At 40.7% G+C, this 22,323-nt stretch overlaps 1 protein-coding gene across 8 annotated transcripts in view; it reads left to right on the forward strand.

The window, feature by feature from the left end:
• The window catches only part of OSBPL8 (oxysterol binding protein like 8), a 159,271-nt gene that overhangs the window by 62,765 nt on the left and 74,183 nt on the right, over nt 1-22,323 (forward strand). For 6 of the 8 annotated variants that reach the window (XM_075274335.1, XM_075274333.1, XM_075274340.1 and 3 more), the window contains one exon: nt 21,434-21,571. In XM_075274335.1, the coding sequence (XP_075130436.1) occupies nt 21,434-21,571 (138 nt within the window). Of the gene's footprint in view, nt 1-1,119; nt 1,539-21,433; nt 21,572-22,323 lie in introns of those variants that run through there. The other 2 variants (XM_075274342.1, XM_075274338.1) reach the window with 2 other exon arrangements.

The raw sequence follows: 22,323 nt of genomic DNA on the forward strand, positions 1-22,323 counted from the left end.
GCCAGTAAGGACCAGGAAGGGCAGAGAGTTTCATGTTTGTCATCCACTCCCCAGTGTTTTATCATAAACATTTTAAGTCACATGGTTGTCGTGAAACAAGCGCTGCTGCTGAAGAACATACTTCCTCTAGGAAGTGGTACTTGTCTATCACACATTCTACAGCTCTGCAATTTGACATGTTTTTTTCCCGTCTACTAGAGTAGTTGCTATCTTTAGCTCACCAGAGCAATAGCCACTACAGGACCTATTTGAGAGACTTGTAAATGTTTTTCTCTAGAAAGTGTCACGCTTGTCCATGGGTTGTTTCTGGTATTGCAGTACTCTGCAGCGGGCCTTATGGTAGTGGGGAGGAACCTTCAGCCAAACTAGATCAAGCGGGATAGTCCTGCATTTTAGGTGCTATTTTGGGAGATAGGTAGCGATTTCATCTTTATCTGCATCCTTAGGACACAGATAATGTTGACTAGACTGGTGGCACAAGGCGTTATCAACATCAATTTCCACCATTCAGATTTGATTGATATTATCTGCAGTAGGGAGGTGCAATGAGTGCTGAACCGTAGACATCACTAATCCCAGAGCCTGCAGGCACCTTTGGAAACGAGGCTAGATGACTACAACATAAAAAAAAACTAATAATTGATTGAATGGTCACTGAGATGGAAGTGGGCATTTTATGTGGGCTGCTTGAGGGGAGATTAAATTATAAAACCATTGAACGGGGCCCACTAATGTGCTAAATAGGGCCAGATCAGAAGCTGTACCAGATTGTTGGTTTCATGACACAACTGTAGACCCAAAAAGAGGATATAATTCACAAATATAGCCACCATTAAAAAGATACTTTAATGGAGCTAGAACTTCACTCTGATGCGGTAATGTAAAGGGGTCCATCCAAATGACAAGATCTCTTTAAAAGCAGTTTGTATTAGGCGTTGACAGGCGATATATAGTCCCTAAGACATGCCAGTAGGCAAAACTGACTGTTACTCTCCCAAAGTAGACTGGATCTGGCCTAATTGTAACCAATCCAGATCTGTCTTTCCTGTTTGCTCTTCATGCATTCCGCATGTCTCGCTGTACCATTTCTCCCCGCGTCGTAATCAGCTGCTTTTACTGTCCTAACAAAGGCTCATCAAATAGTGCACAGCTTCACATGGAAGCAGAACAGCTGTTTCATTCACAGCCAGGACCGCGCCAGCTCCATACATCTGACATTTCCTTTCTCATGCTCTTGAATTCCTAAACTCTCACTAGATATGAGGACTTTACTCCATTACGGCAGTGTGTTCTCCAGCTTCTCCTTCCCCTTCTGACAGATGTCATGTTTCATGGCTTAAGTTTACTGACTCTCAAGACATATCTCACATGGACATGGTATGACACAACAAATGGTGTTATCATCAAAAACACATGTTGGCAGGCAGCTTTCCGTTTACATACAGGACTACTTGTGTTTGTGGATAATATTGGTAGCTAGTCTTTTCCGGACGCATGAAAATACTGTGTGTAACCGTCTTCATTCCAGCTACATAGTGGTAAGTACTGAGGAGCTTTTTATTCAGCTAAATATATTTATATTGGCTACATTCTTGATACTTTCTTTAATCATTTCCTCAGATTTGATTTCATCTAATAATCTAGTTATGGTACAGAAAACTGACCATGAGATTTGTGTAGGATGGTTACAGGTTGGCACAGTTTCAGTAGGCACTGAGAATAGTTGTTTTTATCAATAATAATACATTTTATTTATATAGTGCCAACATATTCTGCAGCGCTTTACAAATTTCATGTACAGACAAAAAGATACATTACAGAGTAATAGTCAGTTCACACAATGGGACTGAGGGCGCTGAAGAACTTACAATCTATGAGGTGGAGGGGGTGGGGCAGGAGTTAGCAGGGGCGGCATAGAAGTAGCATTGCTTATACAGTGTTCTAGCCGTTTATGTGATAGAGGTTACTTTCATTACACATAAATTAAGTTTTTGGAGCCGTCACCAGTCGGCGTCCTTAGAAGTCCAATACGATATCATATCCTGTAGGGTAATGCAGGAGTGTGAACAGTGGAAGGTTTGTTGTAGGGATTCTAACTGTGGAAGGGTTTACATTAGGAATTGTGATAAGCCTGTCTGAGAAATGCATCTTTAGTTTGTGCTTGAATTTGTAGAAATTGAATGTTAATCTGATTGTCCGAGGTAGAGCATTCCAGAGAAGTACTGCTACTCGGGAGAAGTCTTGGATTCCAGAGTGAGAGATTCAGATAATAGAGGATGTTAGTCTTAGATCATTGAGTGAATGGAGAGCACGGGTTGGGTGATAGAGATCAGATAGAAGGAGGAAATGTGGGTAGGGGCAGCATTGTGCAGCAATTTAAATTTATATTGTATTCTGTATTGAATAAGCAGCCAATGTAGCGTTTAGACTGATAGATGAGCCTGGCTGCTGCATTCAAAATAGGTTGTAGCATGGAGAGTTTAGTGAGGGGAAGACCGATTAGTAGCTACTGTAGTCAAGTAAAGGGTAGATCAAGACGACCGTAAGGGTCTTTAATGTTTCCATGATAAGGAAAGGGCTGATTCTGAAGATGTTTTTGAGGTGGAGATGACATGAGCGTGTGAGTTATTGGATATGACGGGTGAAAGAAAGTTTTGAGTCAAACATAACCCAAGGCAATGGGCATACTGCCTAGTAGTTATGGTAAGACTGGTGACCAAAAGCCTCTATGACCAGTATGTTGGCTCACATGAGCAGCGTATTGTTATACTACTCTATATTGTAACGGTTATGTGTGAAGCTTTACGTGTAGTTGTGTTCCAGTGACATGAAAAATACTATCTAAAAAGAAGGTACGTTCATGCCGTGGTAAAAGGGATATTTGTGGCTGTTTATGTGAAAAGGGCCCACATTGTCGATATGGAGTTCTTGGTATCATTGTAACGGTTATGGTGTAACATTGTCCGAAACAGCAAAATTTTTTTTATTGAAAGCACAATTGACATATTTTTAAATAAAATTTTTGCATAAAACAAAATTGTGATGTTTTTACCCAAATATGTTTTGGACTATTTTCTCTATAATTAGTATCGACGATCTGGGCCCTTTTCACGTAAACAGCCACATTTATTGTTTGGATTCTTGCACTCTCTTATATTATTGCAATCAGAATTAATACATTCTAAAACTGGAGGTAAAATAATAGACGAAATATATAGACCTTAAAATATAAAAATTTTGCCTGAATATCCTCTTTAAGTCTTCTCAAAAGTGAAACTGAACGTCAATTGTGGCGACCCTTGTCCCTTCCGCTGATTTGGCCTCAGCAGTCACATGACCATTGAAGCCAATCAGTGGCCTCAGGAAGAGACCCCAGGATGTCACATGCCCAAGCAGTCATGTGTGGCGGGGACTTCTACCAGAGGGTAACAATGGACCAAGAGAACTGGACCCCGATGGGAGGTATCAAGGAAAGGTTAAAATTTTATATATATATATATATATATATATATATATATATATATATTATATATTTTTTTTTTTATTGGACAACCCCTTTAAGGATTAAAGGGGTATTCCCACGTCGCATACTCACCAGTCTTCGTTGCTGTAAAATCTTCTGTCTTCCTGCTTTGTTGCGTCATTGGTGGGCGGGGTTACATATGCAAAGCCAGCGGCGAGGTGCCACTGGCCCTGCGTGCACGCTCATTAATGGTGAGACCAGTATAGCCTTCACAAAGCGAATACAGACCCGGCATCCGCCTCTCTCTATTACAGCGGATGCCGGGTCTGTATTCGCATTGTGAGGGCTAGACTGGTCTCACCATCTATGAGCGTGCACGCAGGGCCAGCGGCATCTCGCCGCTGGCTTTGCATATGTAAATACAGACCCGGCATCCGCTGTAATAAAGAGGCGGATGCCCTGCATGTTGCAGACATCTGTGTCGGTGTCTAACCGTCCCCGGCATCCGCCTCTCTATTACAGCGGATGCCGGGTCTGTATTGGCGGCCCCTTCCCCCAAAAGGGTAAACTACCCCCCCCCCCCCCTCCAGGCTCGCTCCCGTGCACTTAGCCCCTCCTCCCTCCCCCCTCAGAGCAGCAGATACATCACTTGACTTATGACCAGACATCCATGGACTCCAGTTTATTTTGCAACACAGGTATTGAAGATAATATTTTCAGATTTTCCTATTTAAAAATACAGTTTCATATGGCGTACAAAGAAGAAAAAAAAAAAAACAGCTCACCACCATGTTGTTGATTTGAGATCCCAGATACAACTATTCACTGTGCACGGACTCTTGGAAGAACAAACAACCAAGCAATGAACATTGACTGACATATAAAGTGTAAATCCCTCATGTAGAACAAGATCCAAAAATTAAAACTTAATTTTTAATCCATGTAGCTTAAAATAAGAGTATCGAGGGGTCACACGGTGGCTCAGTGGTTAGCATTGCAGCCTTGCAGCGCTGGAGTCCTGGTGTTCAAATCCCGCCAAGGGCAAAAAACTATCTGCAAGAAGTTTGTATGTTCTCCCCGTGTTTGCATGGATTTCCATCCCATATTCCAAAGACATACTGCTAGGGAAAAATGTACATTGTGAGCTCTATGTGGGGCTCACAATCTACATTAAAAAAAAAAAATAAGAAGAAGAATATCGACACATCGCCCTCTTATTTTAACCAATATGGATTAAAAGTACTTCAAGTTACTTTATATTTGAAGATTCCATATGGAGTAGTATACTTGTTGCGAGGAGTATACAAGCTAGGTCACCACATGAAGGAAGAACATTTTTCTATATGTGCCACCTTACTTATAGCTACCCTGTAAGTCAGTTTCTGACCCATTGAAAAACCTTGTAAGTGGCTTGGGATTTTAGTGAAAACTTAGCCTCCTCCAAATGGAAGAGACATCCAATTTGTCGGCAAGTTCTTGCCCAGAGCATGATAATGTTGGCTGGGTGGTAAGCCTTTGGCATGCCATACCCTTCTGAAAGGAGGGCTGTTTATCCATGCGTCAGCTGATTTAGGAAATGTTGCAATACTCTGCATTGTGCTTATGAGGGACAAGAACCCCAAAACGGCCGTCTACATGTGATATATATATATATTTTTTCTTTTGAGGTAGTTGAGGCTTTGAACAATGTTATGTTTTACAGCTCTTTAATGGGTGAGACTTGTAAGTGGCATTAGAGAGACTGTTTTCTTCCTCGTGGAGGAGAGATAATTTGCATATCTTCCTAGGGGGCTGCCTGTTTCCTCATTTCTTACACCAAATGTTTTTTTTCTGCTTTCCAGCAGCTGCCACTAAGGAGAACTTAAAGGGATCCTATCATACAAACCCTTTTTTTCTGAGTAACACGTCAGAATAGCCTTAAGAAAGGCTATTCTGAGAGCCTCATATAGGGATTACAATGTAGTTTTTTTTTTTTTTTTTTTTTTTTTTCCATTTAAGTATGTCTTTGTAGAATGGGAGGAAATCCATGCAAACAAGGGGAGAGCATACAAACTCCTTGTAGATGTTGTTCCTGGAGGGATTCGAACCCAGGACTCCAGCGCTGCAAGGTGTAATTTTCTTCTGCACCTCCTGTTCATACGGGAAGCAAAAATATTAGGTAGTAATAGTCATTTTAAGCAGGCTTTCTGGTTCCCGAGCCAATTATCATACTGTTGGCCCACATAGGGGCTGGAATACCCCTTTTATATATGCAATGTCCATGTAGCTAAAGCAAATAGTGGCTGCTAAAGATTTTTTATGAGCAGCCTGGCATGCGTGTCCATAACAAGTGCAGCCCATTTCACTTCGTGTAGACTGTAAAAGCTCACTGACTCATTGCAGTTAAATATTTTATTGTACCTCAGACCCACATTTACAATGTATATGTATGTAGTTCACTTGGTAATAAAACTTTCTCTAGTCCATTTGGAAAGTAGGCTTGATGAATATTTAGGAGCTGCATGCAACAGTATGGTTTGTTTTTGGTTTATTGTTCTATACTAAAGAAGAGTATTAAAGTGCATAAGCATGGGATATATCCAGAATGTTATACCTGTATACAATTCTATATGGCTACCTTTTGCTGAATAAGACCCATGTACTGTGTACAGATTGTACCCCCTAGTAGAGGAAGCAGCTGCTCCTCTACTAAGGCTAATCGTAAGGAAATGGGGTACCTTCAACCATTTTAACATGTTGGGGTTTCACTACTAGTGTAGTAGTGTGCTGTACTGCTGACTGTCACATTTGTTTCGGAGATGGTTATGATCATTACCTTATGTATAACCTACAATTAGAATGCATGATGAAATTGGGGAAAGTGCTACTGAAGAGAACACAAGAAATAAATAGAAATGATATCATGTGGTTGCTGACAGTGGATTCACCATGTGAGTTCATCTTCAATAACTAAAGGTGAGCTTATAAGTTAGTCAGTGGTGGTGACAAGTCACAGTCCGTTTTAATATGACAGTCAATGATCAATGCTGATCTAGCTGCTTAGAACCCCATCAAACAGCTGCTCGAGACAAGGGAACAAGGCAAGTTTCCGCTGGCTTCTCATTTTTCCTTCAGTTTCTTCTGAATGACAAATATGATATATTATAGTCCTATGCAGGGCAACTCTTTATCATGTGCAAACATCCTGATCGGTGTAGAAAGAGGTTGCCAAGTCAAGACAGCGTCTTTAAGGTACTTCATATACAGCAGGTGCATGACATCTGTGCTATGGGCTAAATGGAAATCCGATTATTTGGGGCATGGCAGCAAAGGGGAGTTCATAGTTTGCATTGACTCACAAGCATGCTGTAGGCTTAAAGGGGTTTTATGGGGCTAAGAAAATTTGATTTAAGGCAGGGAATGCTTATTATATAAATGAACAAATATAACAGAATGCCTTTGTATGTTTGGACAATTTTTTTTTACTTTTTTTTTTAAACCTTTCCTCATATTTTCCAGCTTATGCAAAACTTCCTGGTTTACACTTTCTAGTTGTTTGAGTGTCAGTGCTATTCCAGGCACCCCCCCCCCCCCCCCTCAGTTTTTGCCCACTGCAGTTTTTCATTCACACTCCATACACCCTCTGATATTGTGCAATGCTTTCCCGGTCTTGCTACATATGTAAAAATGATATATATGTAAAACTGCTGCTTGTTGGACTTTTCTCTCTGCATGTTTTGTGTAGAAATCACACGGACCCCATTATAGTCTATGGGTAACTGCTTTTTTACTCGTCTAGGTTTCCGTTCAAGGTGTGGGTCCCCAAGCGGATTCCCTGAACAGAAACCCAAACGCAGATGTGATCCGGGCCTGACAATACAACCAGTTGTGTGCATGAGGCCTTATTTATTTTGATTTGTTTTTGTTTTGTTTCAAGGCACTTTTACCTTTAGTTGATATAAATAATCAGTTTTGTTTTTGTTTTTTTATCAGTTTTCTGTGTGCTTAACATTTGGCCCAGGCTCATGTAAAAGTTGATGAAATAAACGAAATCTGCCATATTTGTGTGGTTCAGATTTTAAGCTCTACTTTGCCTAGTCCTGCAGGCCTCTACGTATACCTCTGTTTTCCACCGTAGGCAAGTGATTCCCACTGTAATTCTGTCTGTGGCTCTCTAGCTGATGCTGAAAGCTCTTTCTATAATCTGGAGCTGAATTTGCTAATGGCTGCTCAGAAGTGCACTTCTATGGAGCTTTATTAAGTCAGACGCAGAGTAAATTGTTCTGCATGTAATTGAATAAAGGCTTAAGAGCGTGGAATACCCATATCTAATGAAAACCATTCTCCGCTGGGTAATTTCCCCTAATTAGGGAATCGCTGTCCAGGTCATTTGCACATATGTGCATATCCACAGGGATTTCAGGATGATGCTCGCAGGAAGTATATGGAGAGTATATTTTTCTTTGCTTGTTTTCTAAATGTAGGGCATGTTAGCGCATTGCATAGGCTGTCATTTATCACTTAGATTCTATATACTCTCCCCCACCATCCCAGTATGTACTACCTGCCATGTTGTTTACGTCTGAGCCAGGGGAGAATCTGTATAGGTATAATTGATATGGAGAAGGGTGGGGGGATGTAAGTTATGCTTCTGATTTCAGCCATGGGTGGAAGTATCTGGAAGAGCCCATATTGCCATATGACTGCTCTGAAATGTATTGGGCCCAGAATAGATAGGATCATGATATAGCAGGTTAAATAGAATTGTTAGCAGTTTTTCTATTTAATAACCCAAGTTTCCAGTTGTGCAGTGTTTAAACATGACCTATAAATCGTCCATCTTATCCACTTCCATGATTGTTGACCATTACTAGACGTGCAAGTAGCAAACATGATTTGACAACTACCAGAAGGCATCTATATATGGCATATGCAATGCCAGTGAAAAGTATTGTTAGTAACTATAATATTAGCTTGGTTTTTTTATGTGACAAATTAAACAACTGATGTAAAAACTGAGTCATTAAATCTGCAAATCCTATTCTCTAAAATAGTGTATACCATCATACCGAAGTATGGACTTACAGTGGGGAAAAAAAAAGGATTTGATACATTGGCAATTTTGCATCAAATACTTATTTCCCCCCCTGTAGGAGGTGTTGGCTGGCATAAGCTAGCTAGGCCTCAATAAGTGTATGACAGTACGAAATGTCAACTTCCTCTGCAGTTTATAAATGAACCATTTTTTAACTTAATCCTTATATATAATTGGAAAATAAAATTAACACTTGCATGGCTTATTATTTGCACAAACGGTTTTACTATGCATGTGCTCCCCCAGCTGGTGTGGACTGGTATAACACTGCATTTCATTTTCTTCAGCTCTAGAACTACTCACTGTACTTTATTTTTAACCCTATGAATCCAGTTAATGTTGTCTGTATCCGTGGCTTGTCTCTGGCAACACTTCGGTCATTCTCTTATGACGTTCTGACAGTTCTTGGATAGATCTCTTTTTTAAATTTATTTAAAGGGGATGTCTAATTCATAGTTTTATTGTTTAAGCAGGGCTGTAAACCTAAGCCAATACCTTTCTCTCCATGGAACTAAAATTCCAGCTGTAGCAGCTCCATTCATCGGTATGAAGATCCCTGGCTGACGTCTCCAGTGATGTCCTGTTTATGCTGGAGAACCTCTGCAGTCAGTCACAGGCCTCAGCTGTAACCAAACTAGGTTATGTCCTTAAGGCTAGGTTCACACCTACACCCAGATTCTGTTCTGAGATTCCACTTGAAAAATGTGGGGTGAAAGGGACTTTTCTCTTCACATTTTTCCAGCAGAACTGCATGCTGCGTTTTCCAGTACCAGCATGGTGAATGCAATTTTTTCTAATACTAGCACCACACTGCGGGAAAAAAACGCTGCGGAAAAGCTGCGTTTTTCAAAAACGTTTGCGTTTTTGAAAAATGCAGCATGTCAATTATAGTTGAAGAAATGCTGAGTTTTTCCCTCCATAGATTTCTATGGAGAGTGTGAAAACTACAGCAAAACACAGCATGATAAATGTATCGTGGAAACTCAGCAAAAACGCTGCGGAAAAGCATCAAAATCCGCAGACAAAAACTCACTGTTTTGCTTGGTTGAAGCTAAGGCACCACTGTCCGGAACCACTGCACTAAAGCACTGTGGGAACAAACGCGGCGTGAACGCATTGTGGTTCTTCCCGCAGCGCTTTGAACAGAAAGTTTACAGAGTTTTCCTCAGCAGACTTTCTGGTACAATTTTATCTATGGGAAAGCCGCCGGCGGTTTTGGAAATCGCAGCGTATCCGCGCTGCGATTTTTTTCCTGCAAAGTGGGCATGGGATTTGCATGAATCCCATCCACTTTGAGAGTACTGTAAAACGCCGTGATTTTTCCCGTGGCGTTTTCACCGTGGCCAGATCGCGGCGTATCGTGGGGCCCTGGCCTATGTAGCAGAGGACCATAATTTCTTAGGATTTTCAACATAGCCTTTCAATTACCTTCGTTGCACATGAAAAACTTGAACAAAAACACGATGAAAACTCAACAGAAAACTCATATGAATTTCCACAGCACAAAACTGAAAAACGCATGTACATGTGCGGTTTTTTTCCCCGACAGAAAACGCAGCATTTTCTGTGCGTTTTTTTTACGTTGCATTTTTTTTTTTTTTTTTTTTGCTGCGTTTCCGCCCAGTGGGGCCTTAGCCTTAATAGCTGGCAAATTGGGGGGAAAAATAGTTAAGCTTTGGCAGTTTTAGACAGTAAGTCTATAACAATAGTCGTTGGCAGAGCACATCTGTCCTTTATCGACACTCGCTGTGTGCTCAAGGTTAATGGAGTTAATACTGTAGTCAACCTGCTGTAGTTTATGAGGTCAATATACAGTGACAAGCCCAGCTAGGACTTTGCAGAAAAGAAAACTTTGTCCTTCCTTCACCTATAAATTTCAGATAGTTCATCACATCTGCTTCTGAATTCTGCATGGTGAAGGTATGATATATAGGTTGGATTTTTGTGTATTGCAGTATAACAAGACAGAAAACATTTGACAGAAAGTCCAGTGAAACATGTTAGTTTAGACTTTATGTCCTTCTATGGCTTTTATATGTCTGTCATATACTATAGCAAATATTTACAATAATATCTTTATTCCTTAAATCCTTATATGTTGTTCTTTGTCCCGTTGTCCCATTCTGCACATGGTGCTGATTTTCGTCCAATTGTTTAACCATTGCGAGACTTTTGACTGTTTTGTTTCACTCCGGGAAGACTTTAATAGACTTGTGTTCTTTTTTTATGCTCTGGCCTGCTCTCTTGTTTATCTTGTCTGTCTTATTTTGTGGCATACTGCTTGTGTTATAGCTTAGAAGTAATGTCAAATAAAATCTTCCTGCAAGTCATACCAGATGTTATAACATCATAACTGGCTATGGACTATGTGGAACAAAGCCATGTTGAAAAGATAAAGGTCTGAGAAACTATCATTGCATGTCATTCCTGAAGGAGTGTAACCGTATTTAACCAATGTAAGAGCACAAAGGCAAAGCTATCAGACTAATACAAGGACCAAATCATCTTCTGATCTACATGGTGAAGATTCATAGTATGAAGAGACTGAAATGGTTAAACAGATGTGACCTTTTAATATAAAAATCAGGAATGGTTTTCACACTGCTAGAAAATCTGCTTTACAGTAGAGGGCACCAGAGCCTTTCTGTTAGCTACATGTAAACTCATGCACTCAACTATGGCTCCTCCTGACTCCCCCGGACACATTCATTCTCAATTTAACAAGAGCTTCATCTGTTTTTCTTCACTCGCATACATGCTAAACAAAGAACCTCTGGAATGAACCTGTTCTCTTCATGGCCCCATAGTAGCCACATGGGTTGTATTTATGGTTATGGTTTATGACTGGGTGATTATGAACCAAATCAAAATCATAATTTTTACTTATTTAATTTTTTTTTTGTTGATTGTGAGCCCCATATAGGGCTCACAATATACATTTTGGGTAATGAATAGCGTACAGTTAGTGACATATTATTTGGCAAATGGCAGTGTGAGACAGGATAGTATGGAAGCAAAATAATTAACGTAAGCAGGCTCACAACAACTCAGTAGACTCTCAATTTGTTGTTTTTTTGTTTTCTATTGCCCAGCCAGTTGTGTGTGTGTGTGTGTGTGTGTGTGTGTGTGTGTGTATTTAGAATATATACACAATCACAGATATATATACACACACACACACACACACACACACACACACACACACACACACACACACACACACACGTATGTGTATTGTGAGAAGGAGACAGTGCTGGAATCTCGCTATTTCTCCCCCCAGTTTCTTTTTAACTGGTGTGATCCAGTGCGGGTCTTGAGTAGGCCTTAGCTCCAGGTGTGAGTCCTTGGCTCATTACTGGGACAGAAAAGGCTGCAGATCCTGCACTCCAGTGCACATCCAGTGAGAGGAGGTGTATGGGTCTGTCCTGTAACCCTGAGTCCGGTGAGACAATAATGTGCTTATTTTGTTCATATGGCTGGTAGTAAGCCACATGTATAGTTAGGTTATCATTTCTGTTTAGTTAGTTGCTCAGACGAGCAGGATTTTGTTTTGTTTTTTTGCCTGAAGTGAAGGATTATTATATTTTCCTTTTTTTTTTTTTTTTTTTTTTTTTTTTAAATTCTCAATAAACCTGTTTGATGCATATTTCGTGTCCCTGTCTTTGACTGTTTGGGTCTGAACCTTGCTGCTACCTATCTTCCTCCCCCACAATATACACAGCAGGTGAAATATGTATTGAACACATTGCAAATTCTCAAAGTAAATATATTTCTAAGGGTGCGTTCACACGTTGTAACGTGCCGTGTGATATGGCACGTATACGGCGTGAGAGAGTTTGTGTGCCGTAAACGCTCCCATTGATTTCAATGGGAGTTAGGATCATATACGCCGCATTATTTTGCGGCCATGATTTTGCGGCTGCAAAATCATGGCCGCAAAATAAGCGGCGTATACGATCCTAACCTCCATTGAACTCAATGGGAGCGTTTACGGCGTGCAAACTCTCACACGCTGTATACGTGCCATATCACGCGGCAAGTTACATCGTGTGAACGCACCCTAAAGGTGCTTTTCACATGAAATCCTCATCAGATGTCGGTAATGACCCATCTAGGCAAGCCATAGATGTCCGTGAATTAAAAAATAATAAATATATAATGTATGCTCTTGTTTTCCTTGACTTGTGGCACCAGGACTAGGCTCTGCAGACGATGCCAGCTAAGTTATTGTGCCTTTAAATCTGTAAGTGATCGACCACTAGCTGCAGTGTTGCAGATTTATTGCTTAGTAGTAGACTGTGACTGACTACACCTTGCTTATACTTTATAATTGGAAAAGCAGGAAATTATCTCAGTTGTAAAATCCACTGATTTCAGAGATTTTGTATCCATTTTTTTTCTGTAGAGGATTATTAATAATATAATAATAATAATTAATTTTGTACAATTCTCTTCATAAACATGTACACTGCATTGTCAATGAAAGTGTGAACATGTTTTTGTACCTAGAATTGAATTTTAAAATAAAAAAAAATGTAAATTTTCCTCAGTTTCTTTTTTTGGTATTGATTTAAAAACCTTTCAGAAGTGTGAATTCAATTTCCAGGTAGTCACAGGCAGTCATAAGGAAGTGATGTTACAAGGATAAGGATCTGCCAGTATTAACAAGAACTGAGAACGGATACAAGTTCTGTTCTGCTGCAGCAGGGGTGCTTGGGTGAAAATGAATGTTACATCACTTTCTATATGTGTGAGGCCTGACAGTTACTAAAGTTATTGTTCTAACTTTTTATTACTTGCCAAATCTATTGTATGACTGTAGAGACAGAGAATGTTGAATTATCTGTATCATTCTTGATGTAGTAGGCAGAAGCCAGAGAAGATTGGCAGAGGATTGCTTACTGGAAATACTTCTACTTGACATTTGCATCAGTTTTTTTCTTGTCCTCACTGATGGGAGGGAATACAGTGTGTTATGGAATCTAACAAAGTGATCTGATACTGTTATTAGCAGCCTTTCCATTGCCTTGGTAAGCGGAAATATTTTTGCGACCAAAATGTTACCCAAGGTTTGGCAGATTTATTCCAAAACCTTATTTTGTTAGCTATACTTATGTACTGTCAAGGTCTTTTACATGGGCAGATTCTCTTCCAATAAGAAATGTTGCTTGGCCATGTGCAAGTTTCTAGCTGCCTGACTTTCTGAGCCCACTCTATCTGTTTCTGTTGTAAAACAAACACTTGCTTCTCTCATGTATATAGAATTTTTTGACCGCAGAGAAAGTCCTTTAAAAAAGGACTTCTGTCAGGATGTTTACATGGGTACCTCAGACTGAGGAGACTCTGCATCTGTCATTCAATGCCCCTTGCTCTAATCCTGTGACAGATGAGAGCAATGGACAGTAAGTAATGATTGTGACAACAGTAAATTGTGCGTATAAGGTCCTTTACAACCTCCTCTGCTATCAACATCCACACAAAAACTGTTCCTAGGCTTCCATAGCCGAGCAGCTGCATGCAAGCTTTATATAGTTATATATACTACTAGCTTTTACCCGCGACTTCGTCTGCGGTGATTTGAGAATTGGGCGGACACAGACGTGTGAAACTGTAAAAGTGCTTTAAAAAGTTTGGTGGGATAGCAAATGTGATGTGATGTGTTATATTGTGTATGTAGTGATACAGACAATGTGATGTGTTGTATTGTGTATGTAGTGATAGACAATGTGATGTGTTGTATTGTGTATGTAGTGATACAGACAATATGCTGTGTTGTATTGTGTATGTCGTGATACAGACAATGTGATGGGTTGTATTGTGTATGTCGTGATACAGACAATGTGATGTGTTGTATTGTGTACGTAGTGATACAGACAATGTGATGTGTTGTATTGTGTATGTCGTGATACAGACAATGTGATGTGTTATATAGTAGAAATCTATAATATAGGTAGTCTCCTGCTAGGAAGCCATGTTGTTTAGTGGCACCAAAAGTAGCCTGTGACTCAATCCTAAGGGAAAACTATGTTTGTGGAAAATTGCACGCAAATCCGTCCAGACGTTTTAGCGTGATTGAGGAACAAACATCCAAACTCACAAACTTTCACACTTATAATATTAGTAGGATATATTAGTGTAAAAAGTGTTACTGTAGCGTTATGAAACAGTCTACCACTAGTCTCTGGAGCAGTGGAAACTTATTCTGTTGAAGGACGAACTACGTTTATTTAAGATCAAAAAAGATAGATAGATAGATAGATAGATAGATAGATAGATAGATAGATTAATTTATTTTAAATCCAGTACTTTGTAGGAACAATTTGGGGAAAGTCTTTTGAACCATGACTGTGCTCCAGTGTACAAAGCCCGGTTAGGCATGGTTAGTTGAGTTTGGTGTGTAAGAACTTGAATTGAACACATAGACCATCTTTGAGATGAATTACAATGAAGTTTTTAGGCCAGGAACTTTTGTCCAATATCATTGTCCGACATCATATATACTCTGCTGGATGAATTGGGAGAAATTGCCATAAACTCTTTCTAAAATCTTGTAAAAATCCCTCCTAGTAGAGTAGAAGCTGTGTTAGCTGCACAGTGGAGACAATGCCTATGGATTTACAATGAGAATCATTAAGGTTCCTGTAAGTGTAATGTGTAGGTGTCCTAATACTTATGTTCTTAAAATATATGTATCTCAATGGTAACAAACCACATGTAGACCCAATATACAGTCCCTTCTATCTGCCCATCTACTTTGTTCTGTGCTACAGAAAATGTAATCATGCTAACTTTTCTTGTTCACATGCTTTCCACTGTGGACATTACTGGTGTAGCAGTGTTTCTGAGACCAGGTGCTATATTCTGGACTTACTCAAGTCGCAGCAAGGTGCCAAATAACTAAGGAGACTTGTCAGTTCGGACTGTGGCAGAGCATTGTGAACTCTGTGTGGTAATCCAGTACAGATTGCAATCCAATATTATTAAATAGGTGACACAATAAAATGAATTACTATAATCCTAAAGGCTTTAAGTATAATATATAAAGGCTTAGTGTTTTTAAAAGAATGACAGAATGTGTATGGTGTATTTTCTTATCTTTTATTTATTTATTTATTCCTTCACTTATATTTTATGTTAGAGTGGAATGTTTTGGAGGTATTTCCAAAGCTTGTTTTATATATGTTTCAATATGTAATGTTATGTTTAAAAACAAAACACAGAAGGCTTATTTATATCTGTATGCAGAAAGCACTATAAATGCTATGCTGAAGAGACAAATCTCTTCATCCAGTCTAAAAGTCTAGGCAGAGCTGAATGACTATCCTGAGGACCAGGTAAACCAAGGATTTATAGAGGACCTTTCACGTCCTCAGACACATGCGGTTGTAATACATCGCTAGAAAGCCGACAGTCTGTCAGAAACGCCCCTCCTCACAGTAGCGTCTATTGCGCTGCACTGTGAGAGGGGGCGTTCCTCACTGCTCAGCATGCTGGCTGGGCGGTAAGGAACGCGTAATAGACACTATTATTAAAAAGGCTATTCAGGTGCTGCTGATCGTTTTAGAAAAGACTCCCCCCCCCCCCCCCCCCCCCCGTTTTTATGATTTACTGGTAAAACGGATATGATAATGAGTCCCTCCTTGCACCCCCCATCGTCATGCCAGCCTCATGCCCACCTCTGTTTCTTGTGCTCTAAGTCCTCCTCCTCCCTGAAAGTAAGGGCTCGTTCACATCTGCGCTCGGGACTCCGTTCTGCAGGTTTCCGTTTCCTGCACAAAACAGGGCAGGAGACAGAAACATGCAGGACTCTTTCATACCCATTCATTTGAATGGGTTTGAAAAGTGTCCGGCCATGAGCACCAGTGAGCGTTTTATGCTCTCCGCGGCAAAACCGTTTTTTATTTAAACCGGACACAGAGTCGGACATGCAGTACTCTGTGTCCGGTTTAAATAAACCGGTTTCGCCACAGAGAGCTCAAAATGCTCACTGACGCTCACGGCCGGACTTGGCATGACTGGAAACCTGATAACTGAGTCCAGACACTGGTGTGAACCCAGCGTTACCGACTCCAACGTTTGTATTCTCGGTGGTAGCGAATTTAAATCTCGCATATGCGCAGTACACATGCCCGAGCACCATTTTCTTGTGGAGAACTGTCCAGTCATAGGCAATGGATTGGAATAATGACACAGAATGCAGGCTCTGAAACTTGAGTTAAGGGGTGAAATTATAAAACCTGGATTATCCATAGTGCTAGGGCCACATGTAAGTAGAAGCTTGGCTTAGCCAATCTCCAAGGAATCAGAATTACTTTTATACCTGTTTTGCTTATTGTATATTTTATGTAATTTTTGTTCACACGGAACCAATTTGATTAAAGTGATTACTTTTAATGTTGGTCCCTGTATACTCTACGGATTAATTTCCTTCTAAAGTATGTTTGCTGTCTTACTGCTGGAGAGCAGTGGGTGCATATTTGTATTGAGGTACCTGTTGGCCTGGAATTCAGCAAGTGTTGGCAGTGTGTATTTGGGGTGTGATTTATGCTCAGTGTGCAGGCTTGATTAAAAAGTGAGTGGAGTAAAAATTAACTCTTTGCAGCCACATACAGTTCATGTTCTAGGAGATTACATATGCGGCAGTCAGGGGTATGTTTAGGCTCAGTGCACATGTCTGAATGTGCCACCCAAGAAGGGGTGTCCGTTTTATTTCTGATGAAAATAGAGCAGGTACTATCCTGCTCTCTATTCTTGAAACAGAATGGATTAGAAGCCCCCATAAGAGGTAAGTGCACAATGGAGTCTCACTCGGTGTGTCATCCTACCCCATTCTATTGCAAAATTGGCCACGACTCAGATGCATACTTTGTCGAGTTATTCTTCCCCTTTTAAAGACAGTGCTTGTTTTTCAAACAAACATTCTTTTAAGAGAAAAAAAAAACTTTACTATTTTAGTTGTCATCTTTCTGATGGTGTCTTCCTAATGTGATGATCTTCTTTAGACACAACTAAGATAAGACAAGATAATCCTTTAATAGTCACACATTGGGGAAATTTCAGAAACTATTGGTTCACTATAAAAATGTGCTTGTTCAATTTTACTACCTCTAAAGCTAAGTTCACACTAGAGCCAGACCACCAAAATAGCGGTTACATGCGGATGGGTGGACACTTTGTGCAGGATCTTTTCCTCTGCTATTTTTCCGGAGACACTACGACAGAGTCTCAAGTGTATCACTGTGCCTCACCGTGCATCACTGTGCCTCACCGTGCATCACTGTGCCTCACCCTGCATCACTGTGCCTCACCCTGCATCACTGTGCCTCACCCTGCATCACTCTGCCTAACCCTGCATCACTCTGCCTAACCCTGCATCACTCTGCCTAACCCTGCATCACTCTGCCTAACCCTGCATCACTCTGCCTAACCCTGCATCACTCTGCCTAACCCTGCATCACTCTGCCTAACCCTGCATCACTCTGCCTAACCCTGCATCACTCTGCCTAACCCTGCATCACTCTGCCTAACCCTGCATCACTCTGCCTAACCCTGCATCACTCTGCCTAACCCTGCATCACTCTGCCTAACCCTGCATCACTCTGCCTAACCCTGCATCACTCTGCCTAACCCTGCATCACTCTGCCTAACCCTGCATCACTCTGCCTGACTACCTCAATCCCCAATTAAATCAATACGGATGCCCCAGTCATGCTCAGTAGCTTGGAAGCAAAGAGTACAAATTTAAAAAGGATTTTTTCCATCACCTGCACTAACTACCTCAGTGATTTTGTTGCAGTTGGAATATCTTCTGAAGCCTGTACTGTTCCTGGAAAATCAGTGCTGTTAGTTTCAGTATCCAATATGCTAATACAGTTATCTCCTGTCAGGTGGCTGGTCCTGGCTTAGAACAGGCAGCCTAGGTCTTCTCACCTGACGCTAGAGAGCTGAGTTAGCATATTGAGTGCTGAAATTAACTGCACTGTTTGCTCAGGAACAATAGGGGCTAGAGAAAAAAAAAATCCAACTGTGCCAGAATCTGTGGACCACAACCTATTGTAGGATGCAAATAGAGTTGGTGAAGGTGATGAAAGGTTCTCTTGAAATAATCTAGTCAACTCCTGAGTTTTGGGCACAGACTATAAGCTTACACCCTTTGATCAAGGTGTTTGTGCAAGCTCGCAGCTACGACTAATGGGATGTTGATAGAAATAAAGTATAAAGGTGGAGAATCCCGTTCAGAGCCACATACTGTAAAAATGTCTCAGTTTTATTGGCCTACTTCCATTTTATTTGTATTTGCTTAATAGTTATTAATATGGATTATAAGACCATATGGAAGACTATTTTTTATTACAGTTCTCTGTGTATTATGAATTTGGAATCATCAGTATTTGTGACTCAGACATAGTCAAAAGTAATGAGCCAGTTGGGCCGATTCATTTGTAAGTAAAACTGCATCAGAATAGTTTTTTGCCTTTTCTAAAGCTGCTATTTTAGAAATAAGTATATGGTAGAAATTTACATTTTTTTAAAAAAATTCAAAACTTATTTAGGGTACTTTTATATACATAGTTTTGCAATCTTTTGTAGCTGTGGTAGTTTTGGAATATCAGCCAGATAGGATATTGTAAGGAATGGGACTAGTAAAAATCACATTTTACACTTAAAATAGTGTTATTGAATAGGATATTCTCCAGCAGGTGGCCAGGGTGCTGCTGGGCAGAGAAAAGCAGAGTGGGTTGCAGTTGCAGAGTCGCTTCATTCTCAGTATCACTGACTACTTTCTATCATAAATTGATGGCTTCTACTTTATTTGAGTCACCACCATTTCTACACATAGACCATCACTTTTGTAATAACTCTCTTTATAACCAATAATTTCATGGTAATGACCACAATTACCAAAAGTACTATCTCGTATACACTAGTTTGTGAAGTGTGTATGTTTTGCAAATGATTATAATATTACGCTAGCTTCCCAGTCATCTACATGTCTTTTATTGAATTTTATTGGAGCATAAAGTTATGGATATACTTGAATTGCCTCCTAATGTTAAACGTTTTAGGGCTAGTTCACACGGGGACATGGAGGAGGATTTTGACAGCGGAATCCACGTCATAATCCTCCTCCATAAAGTCTATGTAGACTGCTAGCTTTTTTTTTTTTTCTGCTAGCAGAGAAAAAGAAGCAACATGACCTTTCTTCAGGCGGAAAACGCAATAGAAGTGAATGGGAAACGTTTTTTACGCACGATAAAAAACGTGATGCGGTTTTTGTGGCCGTTCTCTTAAAGGATGGGAAAACCGCCTGGAAGCGGTTTTTTTTACCAAAAAAAAAAAAAAAAAAACCGCTCCACAAAAAGCGTGCCAAGGACAAACAAAAGCTTCCCAATTAGGAAGCGTTTTTTTACGGTGCCAAAATAAGCAGTTATTTACGTGTGAACTAAGCCTTATAGGGAGTCTACCACCTCTCCCAATCATATTCTACTATCACCACCACTTTGATACACCACCTACAGTGATAAATATTGTACCTTTGTATTATTATTATTATTATTATTATTATTATTATTATTATTATGTTGTTACGCTAGGTTCACACTAGTGCCCGGACTCCGTTTTCAGGTTTCCATCTTCTGCATGCAGAAGACTGAAACCTGTCATGCCGAGTCTGGCCGTGAGCGTTTTATGCGATCCGTGGCAAAACTGTTTTTTTTTTTTTTTTTTTTTTTTTTAAACCGGACACAGAGTACTTCATGTCCGACTCTGTGTCCAGTTTGAAAAAAACGGTTTTGCCGCGGAGTGCATAAAACGCTCACCGGCGCACACAAATGAATGGGCTTGAAACATGCCGGCAGGTTTCCGTCTCCTGCCTCTTTTTGTGCAGGAAACTGAAACCTGCAGAACGGAGTCCTGGGCGCTGATGTGAACGAGCCCTTACTTGGATTTGTCGATTTGGACAACTTTTGAAGTCCTTTTTTTGCTCCTCAGACCCTTTCCATCTCCTGCTGTACCACCCCTCCCTCCCCTCTTGATAGTACTCTCTATGGACGAGTACTGGTGGGGCGTTCCTCACCGCTCAGCTTCATCACTGAGCGGCACAGTACAGCACTACTGCATGTGCCCCGAGGACATAAAAGGTCATCTTTAAAGGGATTGCCAAATTATTTATTAAATCGGTCAGGGACGATGGGAAAAAAAAATCATACTCTCCTTTCCCTGATGCTCCAGTGCCTCTTAGCACAGTCCTCCCGGTCCGTTGTTGTCTTCTGACAGAAGTCCCTGCCACATGTGACTCCTGAGGCCAAGCAGTGGCCTCAGAAGGGCTCGTGATGTCACTATATGTGACTTCCTGTGGACTCTTTATGATGCCGCTGATTGGTCTCAGCAGTTTCAGCGGAAGGGATCTGGGATGTCGCTGCTGGTGAGCAATTTCTCTTTGAGAAGATGTTGAAGGACTGGACCATGCAGGGAGAGGACACCGGAGCAACAAGGACAGGTAAGTTGTTGGGATTTTTTGTTTTGGTTTTCCCCTTCACATCCCCCGGCCTATTTTTAAAATATTTGTTTAACCCGGACAACCTATCTAAGGCCCACTCCCCTGTGCAATAATTGCCTCATTTGCGTAAGACTTCAAAGATGTTTTTCTCCAAATCTCCGAAACTGACATACATAGTAAATGCTGCTTATCATTGTAATGTGTGCTGTGACACAGTGGTGGCAGGTGAATATGCTTGGGGAAGGTGGTAGACTCCCCTTTCAAGAGTGTTGGATAAACTCTGTATTTCGCATAAAGATCACTGTGCAATCTCAAGCCAGAAACTATTCAGTTCTACAGCTACAGTTAAAATATTGCCTATCTTTTAATGGAATTTTGTGTTTTTTTTCATATCCAGATGTTTTAACAAGCAGTGATGAGTCTCCAGTGATAGCCCCGGCAAAAATGAGCCAACGGCAGGCTAAGGACGCATATCTATCTCCAACAAAAGACTTGGTCCAGGCTACACTAAGTCCTGGTATCATCCACAGTCATGGTAAGAGACCTAATAAGCATACTGTTTATTCACATTCACGTATAATCCAAGCTCTACACACTTTGCAGGATGGTAGTGTTCTGGACCTTGGAACTGTAATTTTACATTTTACTTTCCTCAGTTATAACCTTGAATCCATGTTTGCTCTACCGTCCACGTCTTTTATTTTTAGGCATCTTTAAACCTGCAAGTGCAGGAAATATCAGTTATTTGTAGCAATGCCAGATAATATGATACCGCTCTATGCGCGTCCTTTAAAATCTAATTGAGTGATAGAAAATTTTCATTTATATAGGTGATTATTCCTCAAAACTTAATCAGGCATTAGGCCCTGTATATAGGAAGTGTGAGATACAACAGAAGATTAAAGGGATTCTTCCACTAAAACACTTTTTTTTCTAGTTACCACGTCGGAATAGCCTTTAAAAAGGCTATTCGTCTCTTACCTGCAGAAGTGCTCTCCGCCGCGCTGTTCGTTCAAAATACCGGTTTGTACCGGTATGCTAATTAGTTCTCTCGCAGCGATGGGGGCGTCCCCATCGCAGGAGCAGCGATGGGGGCGTCCCCATTGCAGCTCGAAAACCGACCGCAGCGCCGCCTCTCTGGTCTTCGGTGTCCTCCCCTTCCTTCTTCAGCGTCTGTCGGACGCCTGCGCAGTATGCTCTCTGTTCGGCGAAGATTGCCGAACGTACTGCGCATGCGCGAAAGTGCGGTGCCCGCACTATGGCTGGGACCGCAAATTTGCGCATGCG

Source organism: Leptodactylus fuscus, chromosome 5 (assembly GCF_031893055.1).
Source record: "Leptodactylus fuscus isolate aLepFus1 chromosome 5, aLepFus1.hap2, whole genome shotgun sequence".
Lineage (NCBI taxonomy): Eukaryota > Metazoa > Chordata > Amphibia > Anura > Leptodactylidae > Leptodactylus > Leptodactylus fuscus.